The 27,678-nt window shown below is 28.1% G+C and overlaps 3 protein-coding genes across 3 annotated transcripts in view; 1 reads left to right on the top strand and 2 right to left on the bottom strand.

Moving 5' to 3' along the window:
* LOC148311768 (neuronal growth regulator 1-like) overlaps window positions 1-12,888 on the top strand; it is a 58,375-nt gene extending 45,487 nt beyond the window's left edge. The window contains exons 5-8 of the mRNA XM_088278441.1: window positions 3,343-3,426; window positions 7,803-7,937; window positions 12,006-12,219; window positions 12,658-12,888. Of these exons, the coding sequence (XP_088134567.1) occupies window positions 3,343-3,426; window positions 7,803-7,937; window positions 12,006-12,219; window positions 12,658-12,764 (540 nt within the window). The 3' untranslated portion in view covers window positions 12,765-12,888. The remainder of the gene's footprint in view (window positions 1-3,342; window positions 3,427-7,802; window positions 7,938-12,005; window positions 12,220-12,657) is intronic.
* A 1,639-nt stretch (window positions 12,889-14,527) lies between these two features.
* Window positions 14,528-20,656, bottom strand: LOC148311767 (uncharacterized). The gene is made up of 3 exons (XM_088278440.1): window positions 19,234-20,656; window positions 17,965-18,131; window positions 14,528-17,164 (listed from the first exon to the last, which is right to left on the bottom strand). The coding sequence occupies exons 1-3, from the start codon at window positions 19,351-19,353 to the stop codon at window positions 16,969-16,971; spliced, it is 483 nt and encodes a 160-aa protein (XP_088134566.1). The 5' UTR covers window positions 19,354-20,656; the 3' UTR covers window positions 14,528-16,968.
* Window positions 20,657-21,701: 1,045 nt separating this feature from the next.
* On the bottom strand, window positions 21,702-26,627 carry LOC148311766 (uncharacterized). Its single transcript, XM_088278439.1, has 4 exons — window positions 26,397-26,627; window positions 24,078-24,250; window positions 23,444-23,610; window positions 21,702-22,586 (listed from the first exon to the last, which is right to left on the bottom strand). The coding sequence occupies exons 1-4, from the start codon at window positions 26,560-26,562 to the stop codon at window positions 22,391-22,393; spliced, it is 702 nt and encodes a 233-aa protein (XP_088134565.1). The 5' UTR covers window positions 26,563-26,627; the 3' UTR covers window positions 21,702-22,390.
* Between the last annotated feature and the right edge of the window lie 1,051 nt (window positions 26,628-27,678).

Below are 27,678 nucleotides of genomic sequence, written 5' to 3'. Positions count from 1 at the left end.
TACAAAAAAAAATTAACGGCCCCGCACTTTTGTACCAGTTAAGGGTAATATGAAATGAATATTACAGTGAAAAATCACTAAGCAAGTTTTTTGCATAGATTTTTTACTCATGAATAACATAAGAATACAATTATTGTAAGCATTAAGAGTAAATCCATTCACGATAAGGTAAATACTTTTAAGCTTATAAAGTTGAAGCCTCAATAAGGCCATCATAATCGGTGCTACATAAGCCGTGGCTCGTTTTCAGACTGAGTTGGACGTTAGGTAATTAAAAAAAAAACTTAAATCTTTGTCGATCTTTTACAGTAGTACAGTTAACAAATATAGTGACTACTACACTGCAAAAACTGACATTGCAAGTAATAATTACTTTAAAATATTTAAAGCAGTAGTGTTAAAGAATACTAAGAATAAACATTAATCCTTAAAACTCCATTATCCCACAACACATTTGTATGACTTTATGGGTTCTGTAAGTATGCCCTCGATATGAGTTAAAAATAGTTTATTTTGTACATATTATGAACATTCTTTTCCTTCACTCAAGTTCACCTACTGTCCTCATGGGACTTGTAAAGGTATGGGTATGTACCCCAGGATACAAGGATAATATTCATTGCTGCTATTATCCTTTTTCTTCTTACTATTTCATTCATTTCCTTTCTAGCAGTAAAATCATTCATCTTGAGCTTCTATACCTGAATACATAATTTTTACGACGTAAAACATATTTTATTCCTATATTTAATCATCTGAACTATTAAATATTACTGATAACCTTGTTAATATATGAAAAAAAATTCAGGTATGATCAGGTTTTTCAAATACTTGAAAGCGATCAGTTAAGGATTCGAAATGATTGACAGGTATGTATGAGAAAATACATGAACGCATAAGAGGCGAATAATGTTTGGCGTTCTTTTTTCTCTACCAAAACCTGGGGAGAAGTGGTGTGATGGTTAGTTAATAAGTCAAATTAATGAAGTCAAATATAAAAAAAATACATTAAAATTAGTTCCCATATAACCCTTCATATCCTGAAATTGTTTAAAAAGTTTTCATAATCCTCTATTTGGTGTTAAGAGATCACCGTCAAACGCATTTAAAATACAAATGGAAAAGCTTTTCTACGCGAATTTACCGATTTTAAAAGCTTTATTTTAAATCCATTCTGTCGGATGCAATTATTTCAAATGACCAAATTGGAAACGCACTTAAAAATGTTGAAAGTTTTAAATTAAATGCAAGGTTCATGCACTCTCGCAATTAAAAATATGTTTTATGGAAATAGATACGGAATTTTTCAAAATCTTAACATGAAATAACTGTTTTTGGTTTTTATAATTTGATTTAAGAATTGTACATAAACTTTGTTAAAATGATATCTGGACGAATAACCATAAAGCCCAATTATATAAGTCTATATTCTTTATTATTTAGAACCCGGATGTTTTACCTTTCTTGCCATATATCAATATTGTAGATTTCACAACTTAAAAAAAAATAAGAATGTGGTAAACCTGGCAATTGTATGTTTATTACTTTAAACACTTGTGTAACGCCAAATTTCAGGTCATGATTCCTGGAAAAAATGATAGAAATTTCACCAGATTTTAAAAATTATGTTTTAACTCATTTTTATTTCTAAAAGTGTGGAAAAATGATAAACTCGTTTATTAACATTTATACCATTTCACATTTTAAATTTGAGTACATTATTTAAACGGGAAACCTTCTAACCTACATTTATATCCTTAAGACATGTATTGATTCAATAAAGGTCTTTATACACAAATGAGTACGAAAAAGATCAGATGAAAGAAAAATGGTTTCAAACAAAATTAAACACTTATATTTCATACTCGTTGAAGACAAAATGCGGCGTATTTAATTCCATAAGTATCCTTATTCTCCAATATGGTTTTAAAATGAGGACTTTAAAAGGACCTAGAACAGCCGTATACTTAAGGTTGAGAATATATGTATCCGACGAAGGTAAGGCGTACGGTTGTTTAAATATGATGAAGGAGAAATAATGCGTTGTGACCATGGAAGTCACAACTGCCGCCAAGAAAATGCAATTTACGTGGCTAGGCCATACTCTTCTCCTAACAGCTTTAATCAAGCTTGACCACTTAAACAAAACACATATGTAACTCCTGTCACCCAGGACACCTAATAATGGAAAGTTGTCTGCAGTTCTCGCTTGAATTGTGTGCCTGTTAAGACAGAATATTCTGAATAGAAGATGCAAAAAAATGTCAAACGACAAAAAACCTTAAATGTAATTTATGAATTCTTTATGCACAATATATGGAGCAAATATGGATTAAGAAAGTGTGTCACCATATGATCAAGATGGCTGTAATGACAAACTTTCACAATCCCAATGCCAATTTGTAAGTGAAAAATGCTACAATACGCTTTCATCCTGATTTGTTCCATGCAGTGGAAGTATTCGTATATACGTAGTACATTCAATATACGAATCCTGACATCGCGACTTGAAATGCTTTCTAGTGACATTTTTCGTGCTGAGTTCCATTGAGTGGATTGTTCGACTAACCTCGTAAGTCAAGCACTCGCTTTGTACTTGCATTGAGTTTAATAATAAAAATGAAACACACTTTACTAATAGCACTTCATCCTCATCCTTTTAGAAGTTTTTAAAAAAATCAGTTAAATTTGAAATATTCGGATTAGTTGCTTAAATTTCAAATGAAAATCTCAAAAATTTGTCATAAAGGAAATACAATTCAGATTTTTTTTATTTGATTTTTTTTAACCTTGAGAGGTTTTTTTGATTTTTAAACATTTTATTTCAGTGTTACTTTCTGCTATTTAATCATTTATTTTCTTGCAAAATTAATATATTTTTAAATAAATATAGGTACATATTTGTTTTGTTTGGTAATTTATCCAAAATTAACAAGGTTTGTTGTATCGAATTCTATATTTAATTATGTATATGTTAAAACGTGACGCGTTTCATCTTCTTAGGACATTATCAAACGAGTATTTGTGTATGTATATAAACATATATATAAATAATTGTAGACATCGATCCTACAAACCTTGTTTTATTTTGGATATATTACCCAACATTTCAATATGGAATTCTACCAACTGTCTGCAGTTACAATAAATACATATTTGTTTGTCCAATTTCAATTAAAAAAAATGTCTTTGTATAAAATATTATTTTATTGAAGTGAAAAACATGTAAAATATCATTAAAAAATACCTCTTCAACAAAATACTTAATGGATAAATTGTTGAATTCTTTTAGGGATTTACATATACTTATCCATTTTTTTCATTTTTTTCACATTGTTACAGATGCTCCACGAAGAATCCTCTGAGGATTGGACCTTACAGATAAAATACGCCCAAAAACGTGATAACGGAACCTACGAGTGTCAGGTATGGAATGAAATTAATGATACTGTTCAATTATAAAAAATTGTTACTCAGCTGTATTCTATCCACGTTAATTTCCTATTATTTATTTTTTTTAAATTAGTATCATATATAACGCTAAAATTTCTTTGTTTGTAGCGTAGATAAATTAAGAATAAAAAAGTTCAATTTATCGTTTAAATTTATATCAAAAAAAGTTCATAAAATGTATTTTTTTAAATTAATTTACGTTTTTTTTTTTGAAAAATACAACAGTTTCTCTTTGCGTCAGGGGAACAAAGAAAACATTTCTAGGTACTCGGGTAATTGTGGTGGGTGCATTTTGCGGCGGTAATTAACCAACTTCAAGTTAATTACCAGCCCGTAGTGTCACGCAAGAGTTCGCAAAGTTACGAAATAAAAATCGCCCTGAAAAGTGGCTCAGTTTTTCCGAGGCACGTTTCAGTAATGGGACCAAACTGAAATGCACTTCTACATACAAAAATGGAGTATTGTGAACTTCACGAAGAATAATGGTCGTACGTCTCGCCGTTTAAAGAGAAACATTGCAGAAAATAGAAAAAAAAGTTTTTAATCATGTCGCAATATTAAATAAAAATAAATAAGTTTCAGTTTTTAGCTGACATTTGTTAGTGGAACAGAATTCTATGTGTAATAATAAAACAACAATTTTGTGTATTTTATCACATTTATTTTATTCGACCAGTGATTGAGTTTTGTTAATACTGATATCTCCAGACTGGTGGTTACCAAAATCACCGGTGTGATGATATCGGTAACGACGAAACCCGGTCAACGGACATATTTGGATTTTGGCAATACGTTAGCAAAAATTCAGGACATATTGGAACGTTTAGATAGGTTTAACACTGTAGACGATTGTTACCTTACTTTACTGATTTCACCACAAATAAGTCTAGTTGTATCGAATCGGGTCATCCGTACGGTCAAGAAGCTTTGCTTATTATTCGACGCTAAATGCTCATTCAATAATTTCAGCATTTGTTTTTAATTTTGACGTTTATTTCTCCGTTATTTTTTTAAACCATACATAATTTGGATAGAGAAATATCACGAAAAACGAAATAAGTTGCAACATTTAGTTATTTGATAAACTTATAATCCTGATTTTTTTAAAATATTTTTTTTAATTATTTATATACAGTTGTTATATCGAAAATTATTTAAAGTATTTATGTACCTTAGACCCTTAATGATCCATGGCATTTCAGTCAGCGCAGAGCAGTCGTTAGACTAGTGAAAGTCATAACATGTTGTCAAAAGTAATAATATGTACACATAAAATAGCATATGTTTAAATGCTAAAGGTTATTATTTTCACTAGGGCTGCCACAAAATAATCTAGCGAAAATTATGCTTCGTTTACTAATTTATAAAATTAGTTGTGTAACATTTTGAGTGGGTCCAAATACTTTTTCACAAATCTGGATTATCTCCAATTATAGAAGTTATTTTTATATATATTTTTTTAAATCTCAACACAAATGCAGAAGAATATACAACCTCCAAGAATTTGAGAGCTGTTGTTGATAATCATGGGTAGAATTGGTGAATATCACACGCATGTAAAGTGATCACTTTAACCAGCCTATGACAGTCGTAGCCCCATAAACGCTCAGACTTCCATATTCTTCATCTATGTTAAGTTGTCAAAATAATAATATAAGTGATGTATAGTTTACATATGTACATATGTAATGATATAATTAAGTCAAATAAAAACGAACTTGTTCAATATTAAAACATCCTACTAACGTCTGTATATTTGTTGAAATATCACATTAAAATCAGAAAATCAGACATATTTATTGTAAAAATACAAGTAAATTAATTGCCTTTCTTTATCATTAAGATTTTCTCAGAACATCTCATTATCTTCAAAAAGAACATTAATGCATAAAAATATTTAATCAAAATACTTTTCTTCTAAAATAACAAGTACCGTATAAGTCAGAGAATCAGATTTTTACATTTAAATTTTCCAAGAAGTATTGAAATGGAATAAGATAAAAACATTCCTCAAACATTTGGTATATTCTTAAAAGAACATTAACACTTTTTGAATTTGACCATGGAAATATACTTATGTTAATAATGACCAAAAAATTACGGATAAGCTTGATTCGCCAAATAATGTTTGTAAAACAAAGTTTTGATTTCAAATCTTCCATACGTGAAGGTCAAGGTTCCATTTAAAATACAGAAAGACAAACAATTTATCGTTGGGGACAACCCTTACTTCCAACCACTCTCCATGCAGCATTTCCACGGGTATATGTGCATTACGTACACATGAATGTGTCGTATAATGTACAGTCCCTCGCCAAATAATTATTATAGTCGCTTGACTATTTCTAAATACACATTTTCTAAGATTATTACAGAAATTCACATAGACGAAGCAAATTATGGGACACTAACATGTAAATCTTTAGAAATTACAAGGGTTTACGACCTCTCATTCACTAGCTTAATGGCAATGGCTTTTCTTAATACTTAATGTAACGTTCACTAGTCAGCCATACTACTTTTGATTTATGTAAATTATGACTTTTGTTTTTTTTTATGGTTACTAAATATGGATAATGTCTAACCTTTAATTGTCAGTTTGAAGTGAAGGTTTTATTTTCATTAAAAAAGCTATTAAAACACCTAACCACAATAAAATTAATATTTTATTCACAAATAAGTAATTATCCTTTCAAAACTGAAGTCCTTAAACTTGTTTCACAAACCAAATTTCCATTTATAAGGATATTTTTAGGTTTAGATGAAATATTATTTATATGACTGTTTGATATCTTAGTAGCTTAATATTGCCCAGAAAAAAAATCCCAAAGGATTTTAAACTTGGAAGTATAATATATTGACTTGTTAAAAATGACTAACTGCATTGATGTTTATTTTCTAGCCAAGCAAAAGTGATTTAAATGGCCCTCCTGAACATTTAACGTTTTGTTAGTTGGTCACTTTCTCCTGTACGACTACGATTTGCTTAGTAAAAAAAATATTGTGTTAATCGGCTTTAAAATCATTGAAATGGGAAAAATTCATCTGTGATGTTACCCTTATAAACCCAGACGATTTTATTTTATTTTTATTTTATTTTAAAGCAATCCTAATAGAATGGTCAGGGAGTGTGTTATGTGAACAACGCACAACACGGTCCCCATTGTGTTGAAGCTCGCCGGAGCGAAAGGAGAAAAGTGTAATGCAGCGCGCTCATGTTCACGCTAGACAAAGGACGGGCCACACTGGCGCATACAAACATATCACATCTCGAAATATTAATCCTACATTATTACATAAACTATGCAATAAACTACGTTGGCTTTCGAGGTGACGACGACCTTTTGCAAAAGCTTAAATTACAATTTAGTAAGGAATTTGCTTAGAATTTTTACATGTACATTTTTTTCATACATGCTTGTATATTTTAACGTTGATAAAGATATTGATAAAGTTTGATAAATTAATTCGTGTAATTTTTGATAATTTATATTCATCTTCTTCTTTTGCTGCTTAGTGAAGGCCTTATGGCCTGTTTTTAGGAGGGATTAACCTCCTGCGATTCCCAGCTGTCGATCCACGTAATTTATCAAAATTCATAATTATTAGTTTCTTGATGTAACTAACTAACCAACTTACTAATCATCGCGCCGCTTCCTCGCAGAGGAAGGCAGATATAATATAACGCCACACCAATCTGTCTTTGCCAACAATCTTTGCCACTTCCACATTCATGCATCTCCTCAACCAAATTCGCTGTCATTTCGACTTCTGACCCGACCGCTTTCAAGTAATTTATGAGGCAAATGTATTGTAGTTGGAAAAAAAGGAGAAGTAATATTTTTTAAAAACCTTATCTGCACCTGATAGTGCATGCACTGCATCACATAAACGCAGTGTTATCTTGATCGTTAACACAAGATGGAACGGTGATTAGCCCTCCGCTTCAGAGACCAGTCCAGGGTTATATTGAATAATATTATTAGAGTGAAAAAATTACTTATTAACTGACCCCCCCCTGGGAATTGAACCCAGGGCCTCCAACACGCTAACCATTTAACCATGGTTAGGGTGTTGGAGGTCCCGGGTTTTATTAAATTAAATATAATTAAAAGCTAAATAATTATGAGACTATTATTTAACTATTTTTTTTTTTCACATGAATAATCCAAAAATATAATTTCCCTATCAAAAATCTAAGATGAACCAAACATTAATGGTGAAGTATGCTTTAATATTAAACTATCCTATTACTTTATATTTGAGATGGTTGGGTATACGAGCATTTAATCATAGCATGCATAAATTATGACATGATCATATTTTAGTGAGTGAATTTGTTCCCTCAGGTTTCCACCAGTGCAGGCATATTATCCCACTACGTGAATCTCTTCATCGTGATACCCGAAGCTTTCATCTTGGGTTCCGGCGAGCACCACGTGGATACCGGAAGTGTAATTAGCCTCGTATGCATCATTGAGAAGGTATGCACACTATTTAAAATGCACAGCCATTTTATTTTGTAATTTACTCTTGTGAAAGCTTTTACCCTTATCAATAATTTATTAAAACTTTGTTTCCTAAGATTTTAAGTGCATGTTTTATCATGGTATTAAAAAATAGAATGATGCTAACCTTCTTTTATTTTTCTATTATTATATTAGAAAAATAATACAATAAATAAATAAATGTTATATTTATATATATATATATATATATATATATATATATATATATATATATATATATATATATATATATATATATATATATATATATATATATATATATATATATATATATATATATATATATATATATATATATATATATATATATATATATATATATATATATATATATATATATATATATATATATATATATATATATATATATATATATATATATATATATATATATATATATATATATATATATATATATATATATATATATATATATATATATACATATATACATATATATATATATATATATATATATATATATATATATATATATATATATATATATATATATATATACATATATACATATATATATATATGTATATATATATATATATATATATATATATATATAAATATATATATATATATATATATATATATATATATATATATATATATATATATATAAATATATATAAATATATATTTATATATATATATATATATATATATATATATATATATATATATATATATATATATATATATATTTATATTTATATATATATATATTTATATATATATATATATATATATATATATATATATATATATATATATATATATATATATATATATATATATATATATATATATATATATATATATATATATATATATATATATATATATATATATATATATATATATATATATATATATATATATATATATATATATATATATATATATATATATATATATATATATATATATATATATATATATATATATATATATATATATATATATATTTATATATATATATATATATATATATATATATATTTATATATATATATATATATATATATATATATATATATATATATATATATATATATATATATATATATATATATATATATACATTTATAAAAAATAAGTCATTTAAATGATAGTCCTTTGCTCCAGATGGTTGGTAGAGTGGGATATATTTGATGGGATACAGAGAACGATAAATTAAATATCATAAATTTAGGAATAAAACTTGTTTTTGGAAAAATAATTTAAAGAGGAATAATTTGTGGATATTTGGGAAAAACAGAATAGTAGCAATAAATCGCACAATCAGAATTGCACATCGTGGGTGTGCTGGCAAAAAACGTTTACTCGAAAATATAAAATTCAGACTTCAAGATGCATATTTTAAAGTTTTTATCGTTCTTTAAAGTGGCAAATACACTAATTAGTTTAAAATGTCAAATGATTGTGATTTTCAAAGTAAATTCAACTTAATAGCGGGTATTTTATTCAGGCTCAAAGCTTTAAATAACAGGCATTTTAGAATAACGTTTTTTGCCAGTATACCTACGATATTAGCTTGTAGATTGTGTTTGAATCTTAACAACACCAAAAAAATATATTTATGGTGACGCGTTGACTTTTTTGAATGACATATTGCTTATTTAAAAAAAAACACTTGTATTAACACTTATTAAATTTACGTCTTTTTTTAATAATTGTTTTTTTTTTATTATGAAATAAAAAAATATTTTCAAACGTGTTAAAATACGTTGTTAATTTAAAATATTTTCTCAAAAAACATTTTCAAGAAGAAAGTTTTTTTTTCAAACGAGAAAGTTTTTTTATGAATTAATCAATCCGAATAAAAAAATAAATCTGATAAAGTGTCGGGTTGTGGTCCCGTGGTTAGTATCACGGACTCTTAAGTCAGAGTTTCTCGGTTCGAACCCACTCTACAACAATTTGTAACCTATTTTTAATAATGAGCCGATTAGGCTTACAGAAATAGTATGGAATTGAATTATTAGTGAAAATAATTAAAACACAAATATTTCTCTTTTTATTTAATAAAAAAATACTGTTTTTTTTAAATACCACATTTCTTTTCATTTTTCAACGAAATTTATCACGTATATTTTTTGTGATTTTTTTACCAAAATATTGGAACCGTGGTATAATTTAACCGGGTAAAAATATTAAAATTCAAGAGGATCAATAATTTTTTTCATAAAATAATTCACAGTATGTGCTTTGTTTATTATGTTGCACAACTTCATTTTCTGCGGTACAAAATATATTCCAGTTTTTTAAGGATATTCTATAGTAATTGTTATCCGATTTTCAACATTCAATTAGACTAACTAGCGGTAAAAACGTTGGAAAATGTAAGAGAATGTCGCGGATGCTATAAAAGATACGGAGACAGTAAAATGTTCCGTTTTACAAATGTTCGGTGACTTTAATGGCGGCCCAAAATGTCTGAATCGGGATTTAGTGCCACGGAGAGCTTTTAGAATTCATCCGCCGCACAAAGAACTGGGCCTACGTGCTTTAATATCTTCTTTAGAGTATCGCCCTAACTTTTCCACTTCGTTCCGTCAATGGAGGGGTTTAAAAATTATGAAGGCATAAAAATCAGGGCGGCATCGGTAGGACGTCATTATCTGGGGCGGCACTGTAATCCGCCCTTCCCGGCCCTGGGCTGGACGTGTCGAGCCTGCCTGATTGTGGCCGCCCAGGGTCGAGGTTTGGGCGGCACTTCTTTGCATACAAAACACAGAGGGAGGAGTAACTATCCATCAATGATGGCCTTTAGGCCGAGGGTAATACATCTCTCGAGATCTATAAGAGTAATGAGAGAAAATGAGAAGCAGATTTATTACGTTTAAATTCACATCCGCTTAATTTTGCTTCTCTCTAGAAAACAACGCTCGTCCGTATAATAAATTAACTTTATTATTTAAAAGTAAACATGAATTTTATGAATATTTATTTTAAAATCTGGATTTTTTTAAACAAACATGTTATTTAATATAAATAAATGTATTTAAAACACTCATCCGCATGCAATAGTGCATAGGGCACTGAATCAAATTTATGCAAAATAAAATTGGTCGCTAATTAAATGAAGGCAAGGTGATCAGTCTTAATTTTCAAGTACCAGTCCAGACTTAAATTAAATAAATATTACAGTGAACAAAGCAGTTATATTTATTTTGACCCCCCTGGGAATTAAACCCGGGACCTACAGTATGGTAGCCAAACGTGGTGAGTGCGACAAAGATGGACACTGCACAAATAACTAAAAACATATATTATTTTTTGACGTATTTGATTTAAAGTTAAAGTTAAATGGATAAGGGGATACTAAGCTAGATTAGTAAGTCTCCGTTTAGTTATTTGATCTCGCAAAAGTTCCATCCCCTATGAGATCAAAAGTTATTTAAACATTTTTTTCTGTATTATGTATCAATTTTTTTTAACTTATTGAAGTGTTTGGGCTTTTTATTACAGAATTGGGGTTTAAATTATTCCACCTACCTTACGAATACACTTTTTGATGCTTCATTTGCTTAAATATTTTAGTGACGTGTGTATAAGTCCTTTATAATACTGAAAAAGCATTTGAAAATTTGGCACAAAACGAAAAAAGTAATAAATAACAATATTCATGTACGCTAAAGGGAGAAGACATACAAAAATTGTAAGCAAATAACAAGTTTATAATTGAAATATAATTTTGTTTTAAAATCACTATAAATATTTAATTATAACTTAAATATCAAGGCTACCGGTTTCGAAGCTAACAACTTCTTTTTCAAGACTGATTAATACTATAAATCAGTCTTGAAAAAGAAGCAATAAGCTTCAAAACCGGTAGACATTTTAATTAAGTTAAAATAAAATATTTACAGTGATAATAAAACATAGTGTTTTTTTAATTATAAAATAGAAAATCACAAAGTAATTTCTACAAATATAAATTATAAACAGCAAGTAGTTAAGCTGGTAGTATAAAATAAAATATTATGAAACTATTGTTTTTGACAGAGTCCCGCGCCTCCTCAGTACGTGTTTTGGTACCACAACGAGCGCATGATCAACTATGACACTGCTCGAGGTGGCATCACAGTAGAGACTGAGCCTGGACCCAAGAGTCAGTCTCGGTTGACCATTCACGAGGCACGGGACACAGACTCCGGTAACTACACCTGCAGCGCGAGCAACACAGAGCCTGCCAGCATCTATGTCTTCGTAACTGAAGGTAGGTAACCTAAGAAAGATCAAAGTGTAGCTAATATTGTAATCAAAGTCAAGTGTAATATTATCGTTGAACGCGGTATATGGTAAAAAATAAAATATTTGTAGTTTATATTAGCACTTTTAAACTTATTTTATTTCTGATATCTATTGTATTCTTGCCAGTGCCCTTTTATTATAACCTAAAGTAAAATGTATATCCACATACAGGCCAAGCCTTTGTTGGATTTTTTTGATGTATGTATTAATATTATTTATTTTTATGAACTACATATATTTAACTATTTTACATATTTGAACTTTATGAATAATAATATTTTGTGAATAGCAAAATAATTAAAAAAAAAAAAAAAACAAAAAATGAACATGAACACTAGTTAAACACGTCTGACCCTAAATGGTAGTAAGTATTTAAAGATTTATTTGTTTTGTTTTTTCACAGGTGACAAAATGGCAGCTATACTGAGAAGAAAAAATTCTGCAAGCGGTTATGGAGTTGTATCAAAATCATCTCTACTTGTGGTTGTATTAATGCTTGTGATACGATGAAAACTGTGAAAAAATGTGAAAAGTGTTTCTTTAAAAAAGACATTGCATAGTTTATAAGAAATATTATATTAGTATTCTCTAAGAATAATTACTTAATTTTAAATGTTAAAAATTATATCATTATGAGAAAGGGAAAAATACTTAAGATTTGTTTATACATAATTCAAATATTTATATTTGTTTTTGTTTTTGTAAATATGTAAAAATGGTATAACAATTAAATCTAATAATTTATTTTCATTCAAAGCATTTATTCAATAAAACAATTCGTCATTAAATGAAAACACCGGTCAGTGATAATAATTTCTAAATAAAATTATATTGAAATACCCAGTAAAACAAAAATATTTTTATTCAAAATTTTCGAAATTCCATCAAGTGAAATTGTCAAACATTTTCAAACTTATCATTGGTTCTATTTTATTATGAACAACTTTATTAATTAGAGTATTTTTTTCTTTTTTTTTAACAATTAACATGATTATAACGGACCCATTAATTTTTTTAAATATTTGAATCGAAGCACATTATATTTTAAATTTATTATTTTAACCATTTCATAAAGGAAGCACTCTGTATTATTGAATTATTGCAAAATAAAACATCCTTAAAAATATATATTGTTTATTTTTATATTGACATCTCAACAAAGAAGCAGAAGAATATGGAAATCTGTGTATTTGCAGGCCGTACGACCTTGCATACGCCAAGAGATCACTTTATACACAGGTAATATTTATCATTCTATCCATGATTGACAACCACACTTCTTAAGGTCAAATTATATCATGTATGGTTGATTTGAGTACCTATGCTTTTTTTATTTAACAGCGAACTTTATAAATGTATGCAAGATTCTACTCGATTCATTTCACATTCTTGGAGACGCCTGAAAATATGATAGTTTTTTTTAAAGCTTATATTTAGACCACGAACTGTTTTTTGTTGTTGTTCTTGACATAAACTTTGGATTCATTCAATAAACCCAACAATTTCCTGAAAAAATCCTGTTTAATAAGGGCTGTATTGATTTTGTACAAATTTGAGAGTTATCAGTTTTCTTAAAACTCTTATCATTGTATTTGTTTGTTGATGAAATTCAACTAGGTTCATAAAGAAGAATTTTCTTAAATAAATGTTTTAGCAAAATAAATTCAACGATGAAAGTTAGAATGGTAAAAAGAGTCAAATAAATTATTAATGGATAATAAACCTGAGTCAAGTAATTAACAAAATAATATAAGAATTTAAGAAAATGAAAAGAAAAATATATTTCTTATAACACTTTTATTAATGCTTCGTTAACTTCGCCAAAGGCCTGAATATAAATGAAATCATAAAATAACCAGTAACAATTTTATTTTTCGGGATTTGTACATCAAACACAATCTTGCTAACTAATGGCTATCATTCTAAAAATAAGATTTTCTAATTAAAAACAATTTTATAGTTGAACCTGTAATAAAGAGAGATATCATCAAACATTTACCCATTCACTGATTTTTAATACCTTTTTTTTCGATTCATGGATTTATTGATTCGTGGATTCTCTGATGTTTTTTCATTAAGGGGCTTAAAAATTATTTAATGAAATTTTATAAGGAAAGGGTAAGGTCTTGTTTCACGTTAGAAAAACCACTTTACGACCTTTTTTCTGGTCATTTTGAATTTTCTTAGAAAAAGGCTTTTAAAATATATACCTAAACGAGTAGTCAATAATATCATTCTCATTCAACCAAAATAACTGATGTATGTACATAAATATGCGTCAGAAAACAACCAATTTAACTTACAGACATGTTTGAAAGCGTTTAATATTTAAACAAACTTAATTTAAATGATTTTTTTACAGCAGTCAGCTTTCTACCTTAATTAGGATCTAACTACACGCGATGAATTCATAATATGACACTTTCTCCAATCCGTGAATTTTAGAATGATATCTCTGAATTTCAGTGCAAGTAACGAGGGTTTCGGAGCAAGTCACGTTGTGAGAAGAGAACAAGCATTTCCGGCAGGTAACATGATTAAGGCGTGCAAAAACGGAAGCTGGTTCCGTTTATGACATATCCCAGGCTTAACCCGCTCATGTTAATACAGCCTTATACAAATGTACGAATTGCTTGAATTACGGTAAATCGCACAAACTCTGATAATAAAAAAATCATAAAGTAACGAATAACAATTTTAATTTTCATTCGAAATTTTTGAAAGAACTCGAATTTGAAACGATTTGAGAGAACTTTTCGAATTTTAATTTATGTTTTTTATTTGATATTCAATTATCTATTTTAAAATTGATGATAGTGAGAAATATTTTTTTTTAAATAAGTCACCGTAACATTTTCGAACTAAATCAAGGCCCAAAACATCACTTATAAGTCGTGGATCTAATAAAGAAAACATTTTTTTGGAATTATATTTAATTCAACAACATCCCTTTTGAGTGATATTTTCATTCTAATGCTACTTTAACTTATAAAAAAATGTTTTTTATCTCTCAAATTCAATTCAATATTTTTCATTTACAAAACGGTTCATTTAAACTCTCACATTAGGCCCTCGTTTCAGCAATCACTTCTTTATTTGAGTCAAATTCCTGTTCCTGGAACACTTTTTGAAGTCTACATAAAGCCAGTATTTGAAGAAGCTAGAGTTGGGAAAACGAAAGGTTAGAAATCGATTGGAAGCGTAATTTCTCTAGTTTAACCACAGTTCTAATCGATTTATGATCCATGACTATGCTCTGTTGAAAAACGAGTATACATTTTTTTTAAATATGAGGCAACTTTTTATTACTTTTCTTTTCGACACATGTAATGTAGAGATGGACTCCTTCACAGTAAGTCACTTACTTTTAGGCAAAGAATCATACATCAAGGGATGTTAGGTATCTACTTGAGAGATCTAACGTAATGAAACTAAGGATGTTGATATCACACAAGCCATCGAACTTGAAGTGGAATAATACTGTTTACGTAGTGAGGCTCAAAGATGGAAGGTAGAATTGGAAAGACTTACTATGGTAACTACGACTAGAAACATAGGCAAAACCAACCAGGATAAGAATCAAGTGTTTGAGAGACGCACAAAAAGCTCTGTAAAAAAGGCTCTTGATATATGCTATTGAGAAAAATAAAACAGTTAGTATTTTACCTCTTTAAAAATTAAATAATAAAAATTAACTAAAGAATAGTCTGTTTACAGATTTGGAGTTTAATTTATAAAACTCCATTGTTATTTATTTGGTATATTAAATACTAAAATAAAATATAAATCTTTAGAGCCTACTAAATTGTATATTATAATAAAAACTGCTACAATTGTTTCGCCATATAAGTACTTTACACATTTAAAGTAGTTTTGAAATGCCATAACAAGGCAAAATAATTTTCTCAAATTTAATTTTTTAAATATTTTCAATAGTAAAATACAATCAAATAGACAGTGTTTGATTTTTATATATAATAAATAAATCCAGAATCGTCCTTGACATCAATAAGATAAAGGTTAAACTTTTACAAATCATAGTTATTAAATAAAAAATCCATACACTTTTAAAATTGTGAACTTTATGTTCTTATCTGATTGTCTTATCTTAAAAATATTTAAATTTCAAATAAATATGCATGTAAAAGTTTATTTTTTCTTCCCTCGAAAAAGAAAAACAGGCAGAAAATTTGCAGCGTCAGTAAGCGAAATTTAATCAGTTTTGTAGAAGCAAACCAAAAATGTTTCGTCATTGTCCTTTTTCTTATATTTTCATCCACCTTGAAATCCCCGCAAAACAGTGTTATGGTTGAACTAAAATTTCAGTAAAAAAATAAACTTTGCTCCCAGATTTACTACTTTACAGCCTTTTTATGATGTACGTCAGAATAGATGAAATTATATTAAATAAATATATAGATATAATCCAATTCCACGGTAGGAAACATGTGACGATAAAAATTGAGCAACTATCATATTAGGGAAAAAAGTCTAACAAAACTAGAAAAAACAGTAGAAAACTAGAGAACACGTCTACCGGCCAATTCGTTTTATGACCAAAAATTTGTAGTAAAATTAGAATAAAAATAAACGACAAGTTTGAAATCGAACCCCTGTGTATTGCTGTAAGGGTTGTTACATGCGTAGTTTTTTTTCTAGGGGTGAAAACATAAATCATTAAGTACGTTTTGTTACATTCACAATGCGACACTGTCTACTCAATTACTTTAGCCATTATTTTAAGGCTTTTACATTCTTCAGGAAATTTCACATTCAATTTTTCTTCCAGTTCCACGTATTGTAATTCCATAATGGTGGAAAATCCGGCTTTCTCTGCCAGAACTTGGGACGCTTTGGCTGTGAAAATTGCTTCTGTCACTTTTAATCCCAATTCCTTGCAAATAGGTGTTCTGAAACAAAATACATACACAATTTTAGTAAAAATACGAATTTCAAAATAAAAAAAATATTTGCGTGTGTTATTTCACATTAGTTTTGTAAGTATTTTTTACGACACTTATTTCGATGCATTGAACATGAATATTAAACAGCGTATGTGGAATTAAGCCCAAATTAGAGTGTTGTCCTTAAGATGTTGAACGATGAGAAAAATAAATCTTTTAATGAGTGGGATCATTCAGAAAGCCATTGTCACTTGTTTGGAATATTTTAAAACTTAAAATTAAAAATAATTTCTAAGTATTTTTATTAAAAATATGAATCGAATTGATTAAACAGTCATCAAGTTATCGCATGAAAAGTAGGCGAATTAAGGATATTTATTTTAATGGATTTCCGATACTTAAGTTAAGTAAGTTAAGTAATAAGTTTGTGTATAAGTAATTTTGAAACCTTTCCTCTTGTGGATAAAATAACATAAATACTGTTGATTAGTTCATCTTTCAACAAAAATATCGAATTCAACGCTATAAAATATATCTGAGCACACCATGAAAAGTGATAAACCAAAAAATGTTATTTTTTATGGGAGGCTCATTTGAGCGTTTGAAAACACAGTGAGTACTTTCAACTTGTTTCTCATTTATAATTATAATATTTTTTAAGTATGGTTTTCAATATGGTAACGAAGTTTCAATAAAAATTATGGATATTATCATGTAAACTTGAAATAAAATATCCAAGTCAGTTAATTTAGTTTATTCACAATTTATATGCATGAATGATATTGTAAAACGATGTTTGTATTTACCTTGCGAGAAGCATTTCCACTCCAATATTCATTCCTCTATACTTTGAGCTCACAGCTAAACCTGAATCTCCTAAGAACTCATCTACTCTGAAATGTTCATAAACGTTCACCCTTTGAGATACGTCGTCTAGTATTCTAACAAGAGGGGTAGGTTCTTGCGCGTATTCCTAGAAACGAATAAATCAAATTGTCAATCATTTGAAGATAATCGATAAGAATAAATCATTTTTACCTGTGAGTATAAACATACAAAATATTATTTATCGTGAGCATTCAATTGGAACAGGAGGCACGCGATATGTAAAAAAAATACTTGTACATACTAAACATTTTCTCATATAAGAGGATACATTTATACGTATGGACATGTATTTTTATATGTTTACGTTAATATTTATACAAAAGTATATTCATAATTATTAATTTGCATTTTGAAGACAATTACAAAAAGAAAAACAAAGTAAATGTAAGTGGTTATTATTTTTAACAAACATTGTATTTCACAAAAATGGTTTTTATTCACTTTTTAAAACAAATTGTGGATAAATCAAGTATCAAGTAACATTCAACATTGTTTTTTGTGAGAAAAGAAACTAAATTGAGAAAAATATATTGTTCCTAGAAGAAAAAAAGTAAAAACTCAGAGATTGTGGATTTTCATTAAAGAAAGCTAATACATGTACCTAAAAGATAAATCTAGTACTGTTTTTTAAGAACTGAAAATCCTCAGAACTTAATGTTAACATAAAAAAATTAATTAACAGAATTGATCAGTTATATAAATTCCATTTTTATCGGTGAAATATCGTCTTACAAAAAATCCTGAAATCCTCAAATACTTACCTAGTTTCAAATATACTTTCATAGTGTGCGGTAAGCTCGTTTAGCTACCGTTCTGGGGGTTCAAGATTCAACTCCCAGGGAAGTCAAAAAAGGGATGCTTACTATTATAAGTATTACATATCATCCTAGTCTGGTACAAGAAATGCAGGACCGGTCACCTTGCGTTCATGCAATAAACGATCAAGATAGCACCATATCAATGTACTCTATAAGTCATTGAATACCGATAAGGTGAAGACAAAGAAAAATTATATGTATATTTTTTTTGACATCTCATCAAAGATGAAGAAGATCTTCTTCATCTTTGATGAGATGTCAAAAAATTATATGAAAATATCTCCTGTAATTGGAGATAATCCAGATTTTGCGAACAAGTATTTGGACACACTCAAAATGTAATAAAAAATTATATGATTTATAGCTTACAGGAATAGCATCATTGCCTTTCACACAATGCAGTAAAACGTTCATAGATGCGATTTCCGGTTTCCCGGATTGTCGTCCTTCTATGTCTTCTACACATATTATACAGAGGCCGAGAGACATCGAGTACTTCCAAAAGTTTTTTGTTTTCTCAATTCCATCCGGAAGATTAAATACACCTGCAAAAGAAACTCAAAGGTATTAATGCGTTTTCTAATTATTGTTCGCCAGTGGTAAGCGTTTGTCTAGAATGCTTGAGGTTTCGAAATCAATTGTGAGGTGTAATAAAATAAACGTCAGTTATTTTTCAAAACTTTATTTTTAAAATATTACTGAAATGCAAGACGGATCACCTTGCCTTATAATATTGTAGTAAACATATTTAGTTTCAGTGGTGGAGGTTTAAGGTTCGATTTCCGAGAAATCAAATAAACATCAAAGGTTTTTTACATTAATATTAATTTATGTAATGTTACCCTATAGCGCAGGACTGATCATTCTGCTTTTGATCATATAATTAACGATCAAGATTACATTATTTAGATCTAGTGCGGTACCTACAGCACTATTGGTGATAGTAAAGATCTAATGAGACGTAATAAAGTACATTTTTATTTATTTAAATTGATAACTATAATGACAATAAAATAGAGGAAATACAAGTATATTAACTACTCGTATCCATCCATACCTACAAAATTATTTATTTATTTTTCTTGACTAAAACTTTTCGTTTTTATTTAAGGAGATAATATTTTTATATGGTTTATTTAATAGAAACTGTGTTGTGAAATTTATTAAAAACTTCAAATAGAATAACGTAGTTTCAACAATTGACACAACAGTCACAACAGTCAAACAACTTTAATCTTTCCATTTTTCAATTTTTCTAAAAATCTTTTGCAATACGTGTAATGCATTCAGCATCAGTAGGGTGTTTAATGTTTATGCTGAATGCATTGAAACACGTGTGTCAATAAATTTTAAAAAACACTGAAATTGCGGAGGATAAAAATGTGACATTTAAATAAAATTATTTACCGGCTGCTATTGAAAACGGTTCCTCATATATGTAATTATCTATCATAAACTTATAAACATCCTCGTAAAGGTCTTTTGGTATTTCTTGTATTTTAAACTTTTTCACTTTCCCATCTTTCAGTGTTCTTTCAAACCGTCTCCACACTTTCACCATTTTATTTAATACACTATTCACAAAACAATTTGGTTACCTTGCCTAAAATGTTATCTACTCTGTGTGAAATTTGACGGTTAGTGATTATTGTTATCTAAGAATTAAGTAAAATAGGATGTGAACTACTATCAAATATTATTATACCTTATCTAAATGGCTCACTGTTACTAACGGTACTATAACTAAAAGCACTGTTACTATCTACGCTCACAACGTTAAGGTATGTGTTATATTCGCAAAAAAACATACCTTAAAAAAAATAGAATACATGTAAATTTAAAAACAAAAAAACGGTAATAAGGTAAAAAATATTAAGATATTTCAGGTATGTATTTATTTTTATTAACTATCTTCCAAAGACATAGCATAAAATTAAGTAAACACTGAATTTATTAAATTTGTCATTTAAGTACTTAAAAGTATTACCTATTTCTTATAATTACACCTATTATTTTTTTTAGGCAGGTACTTGATCAATATCAATAAGAAGAGTAATATACAAACACATAATATAAAATAAAATAAAAACAAAATATCCTTTTTTATTTGATATGTTGCAGCAATCCTCAAATAAATGCTATTGTCAGTAATAAAACAAAACTTATAATGTCTGCATAATGGATATATTTTTTTCATATCTTTTTACATTCAAGAGTATAAAATATATTCATAATATTATAGATAATTTACTTCCACTTTTCATCAATAAATATGATTTTATTTTTCAAAAATATGTTACTTTTCTAATCACGAGGGATCTGCATTTTGTATAAATAAAAATGCATATTATACAATGAACATTCTTTCTCTGGTCACAATATTTTATAATGTACAAACGTGAAGTTTAAATTGTTTTTTATGTTTGTTCTGTATACAAAGTAACCCTAAATCAATATCAAACGAGTTATTTTATTATTTATGATATTTAAATCTTAACAAATATGGGTAAAATATATTTATTTGGATAACGAAAACATCCTTGACATTGATATTTTTAACTTAAACCTCTTAAGTTAAAATAATCTAAGAATTGTGGGTTGGCTTACTAGTAACGATCTCATTCATTTTTTAACTATTCTCATGTTTCACGTTATTTTTTACTGTCTAGTTTATTTTTATACTTCTTTCAGGATTTACAGTTTCATTTGTGGACTTTTTTGATATTTTACTATCTGGCTTTCCTTTGTACTATTTTCATATTTATCTATGTTTTTTATTACCTACCTCTCTCTCTGAATTAAATTTTGTACTATTTTATTTTACACTATTTGTGTTATTTTTCTTTCTTGTACTGATCAACATTGTTGTATTTATATAATATAAGTGCTGGTGCTGAGGAAAATAAATAAAAAAATCGATTTCGGGTTGTGATGTTTCAATACTATTGGATGTTGAACATCTATATCCTTATTTATTATACCGTATCAACAAATAATACTCTTATTATTCCAAATTTATATTATGTACTAGACCATAAGTTCTCAACAGGGGTGAAACATCCCCTAGTAGATGCTGGGGAGGTCTTCTAAGGGCCACTTCGAGTACTAGGTGACAGAAAGTAGGGCTGTAAATACAGCCATATATTTTTATTCCTCTCCTCTCTCCATTACAGTACTCTTAAAAAATTTCCTCCAATCCCTTAACGACTTTTTTTTAAATTACCTAACGTCCAAGTGACTCTGAAATCTAGCTACGGCTTATGCAACACCGTTTAACATGTCCCTACTCAGGCTTCAACTTTATAAGTTTCATAGCCTATGCCTACTTGTGAGTGGATTTACTCTTTATGTTTAAAGTTACTATAATTTCATGTAATTCATGAGTGAAAATTCTAGGCAAAAACACTTGCTCCCTTAACGAAAAAATTTGGACTAATATACCAAAACAGGTTAGAACCTATCTACTTAACTTACAAAATAAATATTAAAACGTGTTTTTTTATAAAGATATTATTTCTGTATGAATTTATTGTATAATTTTTGTCATAACCTTAAATGTTTTAGAACCTTCGGGGAATTTAATATTCAATTTTTGTTCTATATCTGCGAACTCAATATCTAATAATGAAGTGAAGCCAGCTTTTGTTGCCAAAACTTGAGAACCAACGGCTGTAAATATTGTCTCTGTTACCTTGAATCCTCTTTCTTTACAGATGGGCGTTCTGAAAACAAATATTAATTAAAATTAGCACACAAGTTTAAGGAAATTATTTTAAATATACATATTTCACTATTTATGACTTAAAATTTCTTAGGTGTTTAAACATTTGACTCTGATTGATAAATAAATGTCGATTCCAATGCGTGAAGGCGAGATGATCAATTCAATGATAGAGTTACTTGATCTTGTATTGGAATATTTGAAATGATACGGGTGACGTAAAGAAATAAAGTCAGATTATAGGAAGTTTTATCCCCCTTTGTAGTTTAGTGCTGAGCACATAAAGTTATTGTGTTCGAGGTCCCGGGTAATAATGTCAGCAGGGTATAAATAAATATAAATGATTTTACACTTTTATATTTTTTTAAATTGCCCTTGGCTTTTAAAAATTACATTATTTTGAGTGTGTCCATATATTAATTATAAATGTTATTTTGAGTTGTCCGTAATAGGTAGAATTGGTGAACGTTACACGTGTGTAAAGTGATCACTTAAACAAGCCTATAACGGTCGTCAGCCCCGTAAATTCCCAGGCTTCTATATTCTTCATCATTTTTTATGAGGTGTTAAAAAAAAAAACATTATCAATGTAAAATAACATTTCTTATATGTACGATGCAGTATTTTTGCACCATTGGGTGTGAATATGAATTAGATAATAACAATATGAGTAAGAAGAATGAGAAAAGTACAGTATTGCTAAATGAAAGCGGAGAAAGAGAATCGGCACATATAATTAAGAATAAAATAATTACAAAAATAAATAAAAATGAGGCCACCAAGGGTCATACAATTTTTTTTTGTACTAAAGTTTTGCATTGAAGGTTTTGATAAATATATGTATATACAAAAAAATACCTTGCTAACAACAATTCAGCTCCAATATTCATTCCTCTATATTTTTTGTTTACTGCCAATCCACAAGCACCTAAATACTGATCAACGCCAAATTTTTCATAAACATCGAATCTGGAAAATACTTCCTTTAAAATTTTATCTATTGCTTCGGGTAAATTATTTTCTCCCTAAAAAAATATAAAAATTTTTTTTAGTTGTAAATGTTCATAAATGAACATATAATGTTCAAAAATACTCAAAATATACTTTATTAATGGATTAAAACCAATATTTTTAGCTTTTCCACTTTTTTTATTTGACCAGCGACCGAGTTTTGTCGTTACCGACTCATCAGACTGGTGAGAGGCTATACAAATTGTTATGTTATATATTAAAGAAGGCAGGAGTTCATAACCATGATTTAAAATTATATCAAATCATGGTTATCAACTCCTGCCTTCTTTTATATATAACATAACAATTTGTATAGCCTCTCACCAGTCTGATGATGTCGGTAACGACGAAACCCGGTCGCTGGTCAAATAAAAAAAAGTGGAAAAGCTAAAAATACTGGTTTTAATCTAATAATAAATTAAAAATGCAATTCCATCACGAAGTGTCAGTGGATAATATAAATCTATCAAAATATACTCACTGGTCCAGGATCATTTTTATGTTCGTGTAAAAGGAAGTTAACGCCGACAATTTCCTTATTTTCCTCATCATTATCCTTGTCTTCTAAGCAAAGAACAGTCAAGTTTTGTGGAAGAACAAAATTTGACCAAAACTTCCATAGCTGCTTCATATCTTCAGGATTGTTGATAATACCTAAAGCAAAAACACAAATTTTGTAACAAGGTGTATCAGGCCACGCATTGCTGTGGCTTACTCTACTTAAATGAAAAAAAAAATTATTTGTATCATTTCATATATGCTTGAAAAGGCAATGAAAATATCTACGAAAAAGCAATGTAATAGAAAACATTGATTATACTAGGTGACAGCAGCTGTCACGAAGTAGGATGTCCACCAAAAGCAATGTTTAGATTTGCATCTGCTGCTGTTACATTCAACAAATGGAGCAGCCGTTGAGGTAATATGTGTTTAAAAAAATTATTATTATTTTAGGTGTTTCAAAAGGCATATCACTCACTCCTTTCAACAACGTCATATATCAAAAATCATAAATTTTCAGTTATGCATGTTACCGGATTGACCAGAAAATGTACTATATCCCAGCAAAAGAGGCATATTTTAAACTTAATATTTACCCGCTACAGGACATAAAGTGTTGTTTTTGCATTTTAAAGAAAAGGCATTGCTTAATTATTTTTTTTATTTATACTTAATATTTTTCAAATGGAGTAAAATCATTCAGGTTTTACCTAAAAAGATCTGTTGCACAGTAAAAAGTTCAATAAGTGGCTTGATATTTATTTTGAATACATTGTATTATATTTTTAAACATTAAAAACGATCTCCTGAAAAATCAAGTATTTTGATATATGACGTTATTGAAAGGAGTGAGCGATATGTAAAAAAGTCATGCGCGTTTAATGCAATTGGTAATTTACTTTAAGATATTCAATATTTTGGATAAACGAACATTTTAATTATTATTCCAAAGATTAAATATTGTTTTAATTGATTTGGCGTTTGTAGAACTCAATTTTATTTTATGTATTGATTATTAAAACAAATACAGATTTTTTGAGTCTTCTTAGTTATATATGATTGTTAAACCGTCAGTCCATTTAATCTTTACATTCTTTTGAAAATGCCATAACTAGACGAAACAATTGTCATAATTTTAATTTTTATGTGTTTTTTAACAATAAAATTCAACTAAGTAGACTCAAAATATCTGTGTTTCATTTAGCAATTAATACATAAATGTTTCATATTGCTTTGTGGTACATAATTTAAGCTTTAAAACATTCTGATATATTGAACAAACAAAAACTAAAAATCAAATTTAATTCGTTTCTGATAAATAATGTTTAACAATAATATTATGAGTATTGGTGGATAAAACCAAAGATAACACAGATTTCTGTTTTTAGTATGTCTCCCCATATCCCCTTCTTATGATTAGTTTCTAATATGGTTCACTGCCAAATATAAGACCACAATGATCCTCAGCGCGTTTATGCAGTAACTATACAAGAGTTCAGAAACTATTTTTCCAACAGTTTAGTATAGTTTAAAATAGTGATAAAAAGTAATCGAATCGTAATACTAAGATATAAACAAGTTAATTTATAAACTTTTATTGTTCACGATACTTGAAAATCTATGTTTGTATTTCATGAATGATAAGTTTTCATTTATTCAATAAAATAAATCTGAATGTCAAACGTAGGTCACTGTTAAATAGAGATAAGATAAATATTTAATAATAAATTATGTCTTTTTATCTTATATTACACAAACCCAGATTCAAGGTGATTGCTTGGGTTGTAAATAAATAAGTAACATAAATTATTTATTTGTACATATATAATAAAACAACTATACAGTTTATAATACTTTATTTTATTTGACCAGTGATTGGGTTTCATCGTTATCAACGTCATCAGACAGTCTGATTATGTCAGTAATACAAGTAATTTAATTTACTTAACCCAGTTACTGGTCCAATATTTTTTTTTTAAATTAAAAAATCTTTTACGTTTTTCTTTTATTATATTTTTATAAAATGAAGTTTTTATTAAAACTGTCAGTATAAAACTGTTTTATTTAATAAAATATTTGACTATTTGTTTTTCTATAATTTGAAATATTCCTATCATTACTATGTTAGATATGTTTAGCTATTTTATTATTTTATGTTAACAAAAATTTTTCTCAAATCTAATAAATAAACGTTAACACTTTAATAATTGAAATGTAAAAAAGCGCAAATACACAATTTGTAACTCAAATATTTTATGTAATAAAAAAAATAAAATAAAACAATATGCTGATTTCTAACCTGAGGCTATTGTAAATGGTTCATCACACAAGAAATTCAATTCCATGAAATTCATAACATCCTCATACATATCCGATGGAACTTCTTGAATCTTAAATTTTTTCACTGACCCATCTTTTAGCTTCTTTTCAAATCTTTTCCACACTTTTAGAGGTTGGGATGCCATTTTCACAAATGTATGTTACCGCGAACTATTACGTTTACCAAAACTATCAAACTACGATGATACTCAGAAAACGTTATCATGATAACCTTATTTATATACGAAGAGATAACACATGTTTTTTGACACGTCAGGGTTACAACACCTTTTTTTATAAATAATTTTATTTGATAAGATGGATCACAAGAATCTACATATAACGATTTTTTTAAGTATAAATATTTTTTGTTTTTATTATTTACACAAATATTTGAATTTCGTGCTATTTCTGTGAGCCTAAGCGGCTCATTATTAAAAATAGGTATCAAATTGTGGTAGAGTGGGTTTGAACGGAGAAACCCTTACTTAAAAGTCCGCGACACTAACCACGGGACCACAACCCGACACAAGAGAGAGTTTCGGAGAGTTACCAGACATAGGGATAAGTTAAATAAGTCTATAGTATTTATATTTGTAGCCTAAAATATCCGTTTTGATAGGAGTAAGTGATAAGAAATCTGATTGAACAACAATGAAGGACACTCTACCTTATCAAAGTCAAACATATGTTTCTTTTAAAAAAAATATCACACAGTGAACCGTTTTGATTAAACATCTCTCAAATGATCAACGTTGTTAGTATTTTCATTAAATTAATGTTTGTTATTGATATTTCGTGGTTTATATAATAAACAACAGTCTGATGATGATATTTGGTTGTGAATACCTGTACACGAGTAAAATTGAAGTGGAAAAACTACTAAGTTGTTGTTTTATTATATGTATCAATATATCAATAACTTATATTTTTTTAAATTATTTACAACCTAAGGAAACAAAATACTTAAGAAATAATTATAAAAACATAAAGTTCTAACAATGTGTTGTTTCTATCCATTTTGATTTTCCATAACTGATTTTTAAATTACTGAGTGCAGTTTCCAATAATTTTTTTTTCTTTGAATAATTTGTCCATTCTATTATCCAACTATTCATTTTATTTCAGCTATTTATTTCTGCAACTTTCTTTCTTACTTTCAATAATTAACACGACTTGCAGATTTGAGTTTTGTAGTTCTTACGCGCAGACGTGTCAAAATTATCAAAGTGTCACGTAGTTTAATAAATATAAATTATTTC

Source organism: Brachycentrus maculatus, unplaced genomic scaffold, assembly GCF_059751285.1.
Source record: "Brachycentrus maculatus isolate JH-2025_06_01 unplaced genomic scaffold, ASM5975128v1 h1tg000057l, whole genome shotgun sequence".
Lineage (NCBI taxonomy): Eukaryota > Metazoa > Arthropoda > Insecta > Trichoptera > Brachycentridae > Brachycentrus > Brachycentrus maculatus.
The sequence above is the reverse complement of the archived record's forward strand: the minus strand, read 5'-3'. Positions and strand labels throughout refer to the sequence as shown.

Bases quoted from the DNA above. Each gene is read 5' to 3' on its own strand.
- LOC148311766 (XM_088278439.1), bottom strand. From the start codon at position 26,562: ATGGCATCCCAACCTCTAAAAGTGTGGAAAAGATTTGAAAAGAAGCTA. The intron at 24,251-26,396 runs GTTAGAAATCAG...TTTTTGCTTTAG, and splicing joins ACCATTTACAATAGCCTCAG to GTATTATCAACAATCCTGAA. The intron at 23,611-24,077 runs GTGAGTATATTT...ATATTTTTTTAG, and splicing joins ATAAAAATGATCCTGGACCA to GGAGAAAATAATTTACCCGA.
- LOC148311767 (XM_088278440.1), bottom strand. From the start codon at position 19,353: ATGTCTCTCGGCCTCTGTATAATATGTGTAGAAGACATAGAAGGACGA. The intron at 18,132-19,233 runs GTAAGCTATAAA...ATTCGTTTCTAG, and splicing joins AAGGCAATGATGCTATTCCT to GAATACGCGCAAGAACCTAC. The intron at 17,165-17,964 runs GTAAATACAAAC...ATTTTGTTTCAG, and splicing joins GTGGAAATGCTTCTCGCAAG to AACACCTATTTGCAAGGAAT.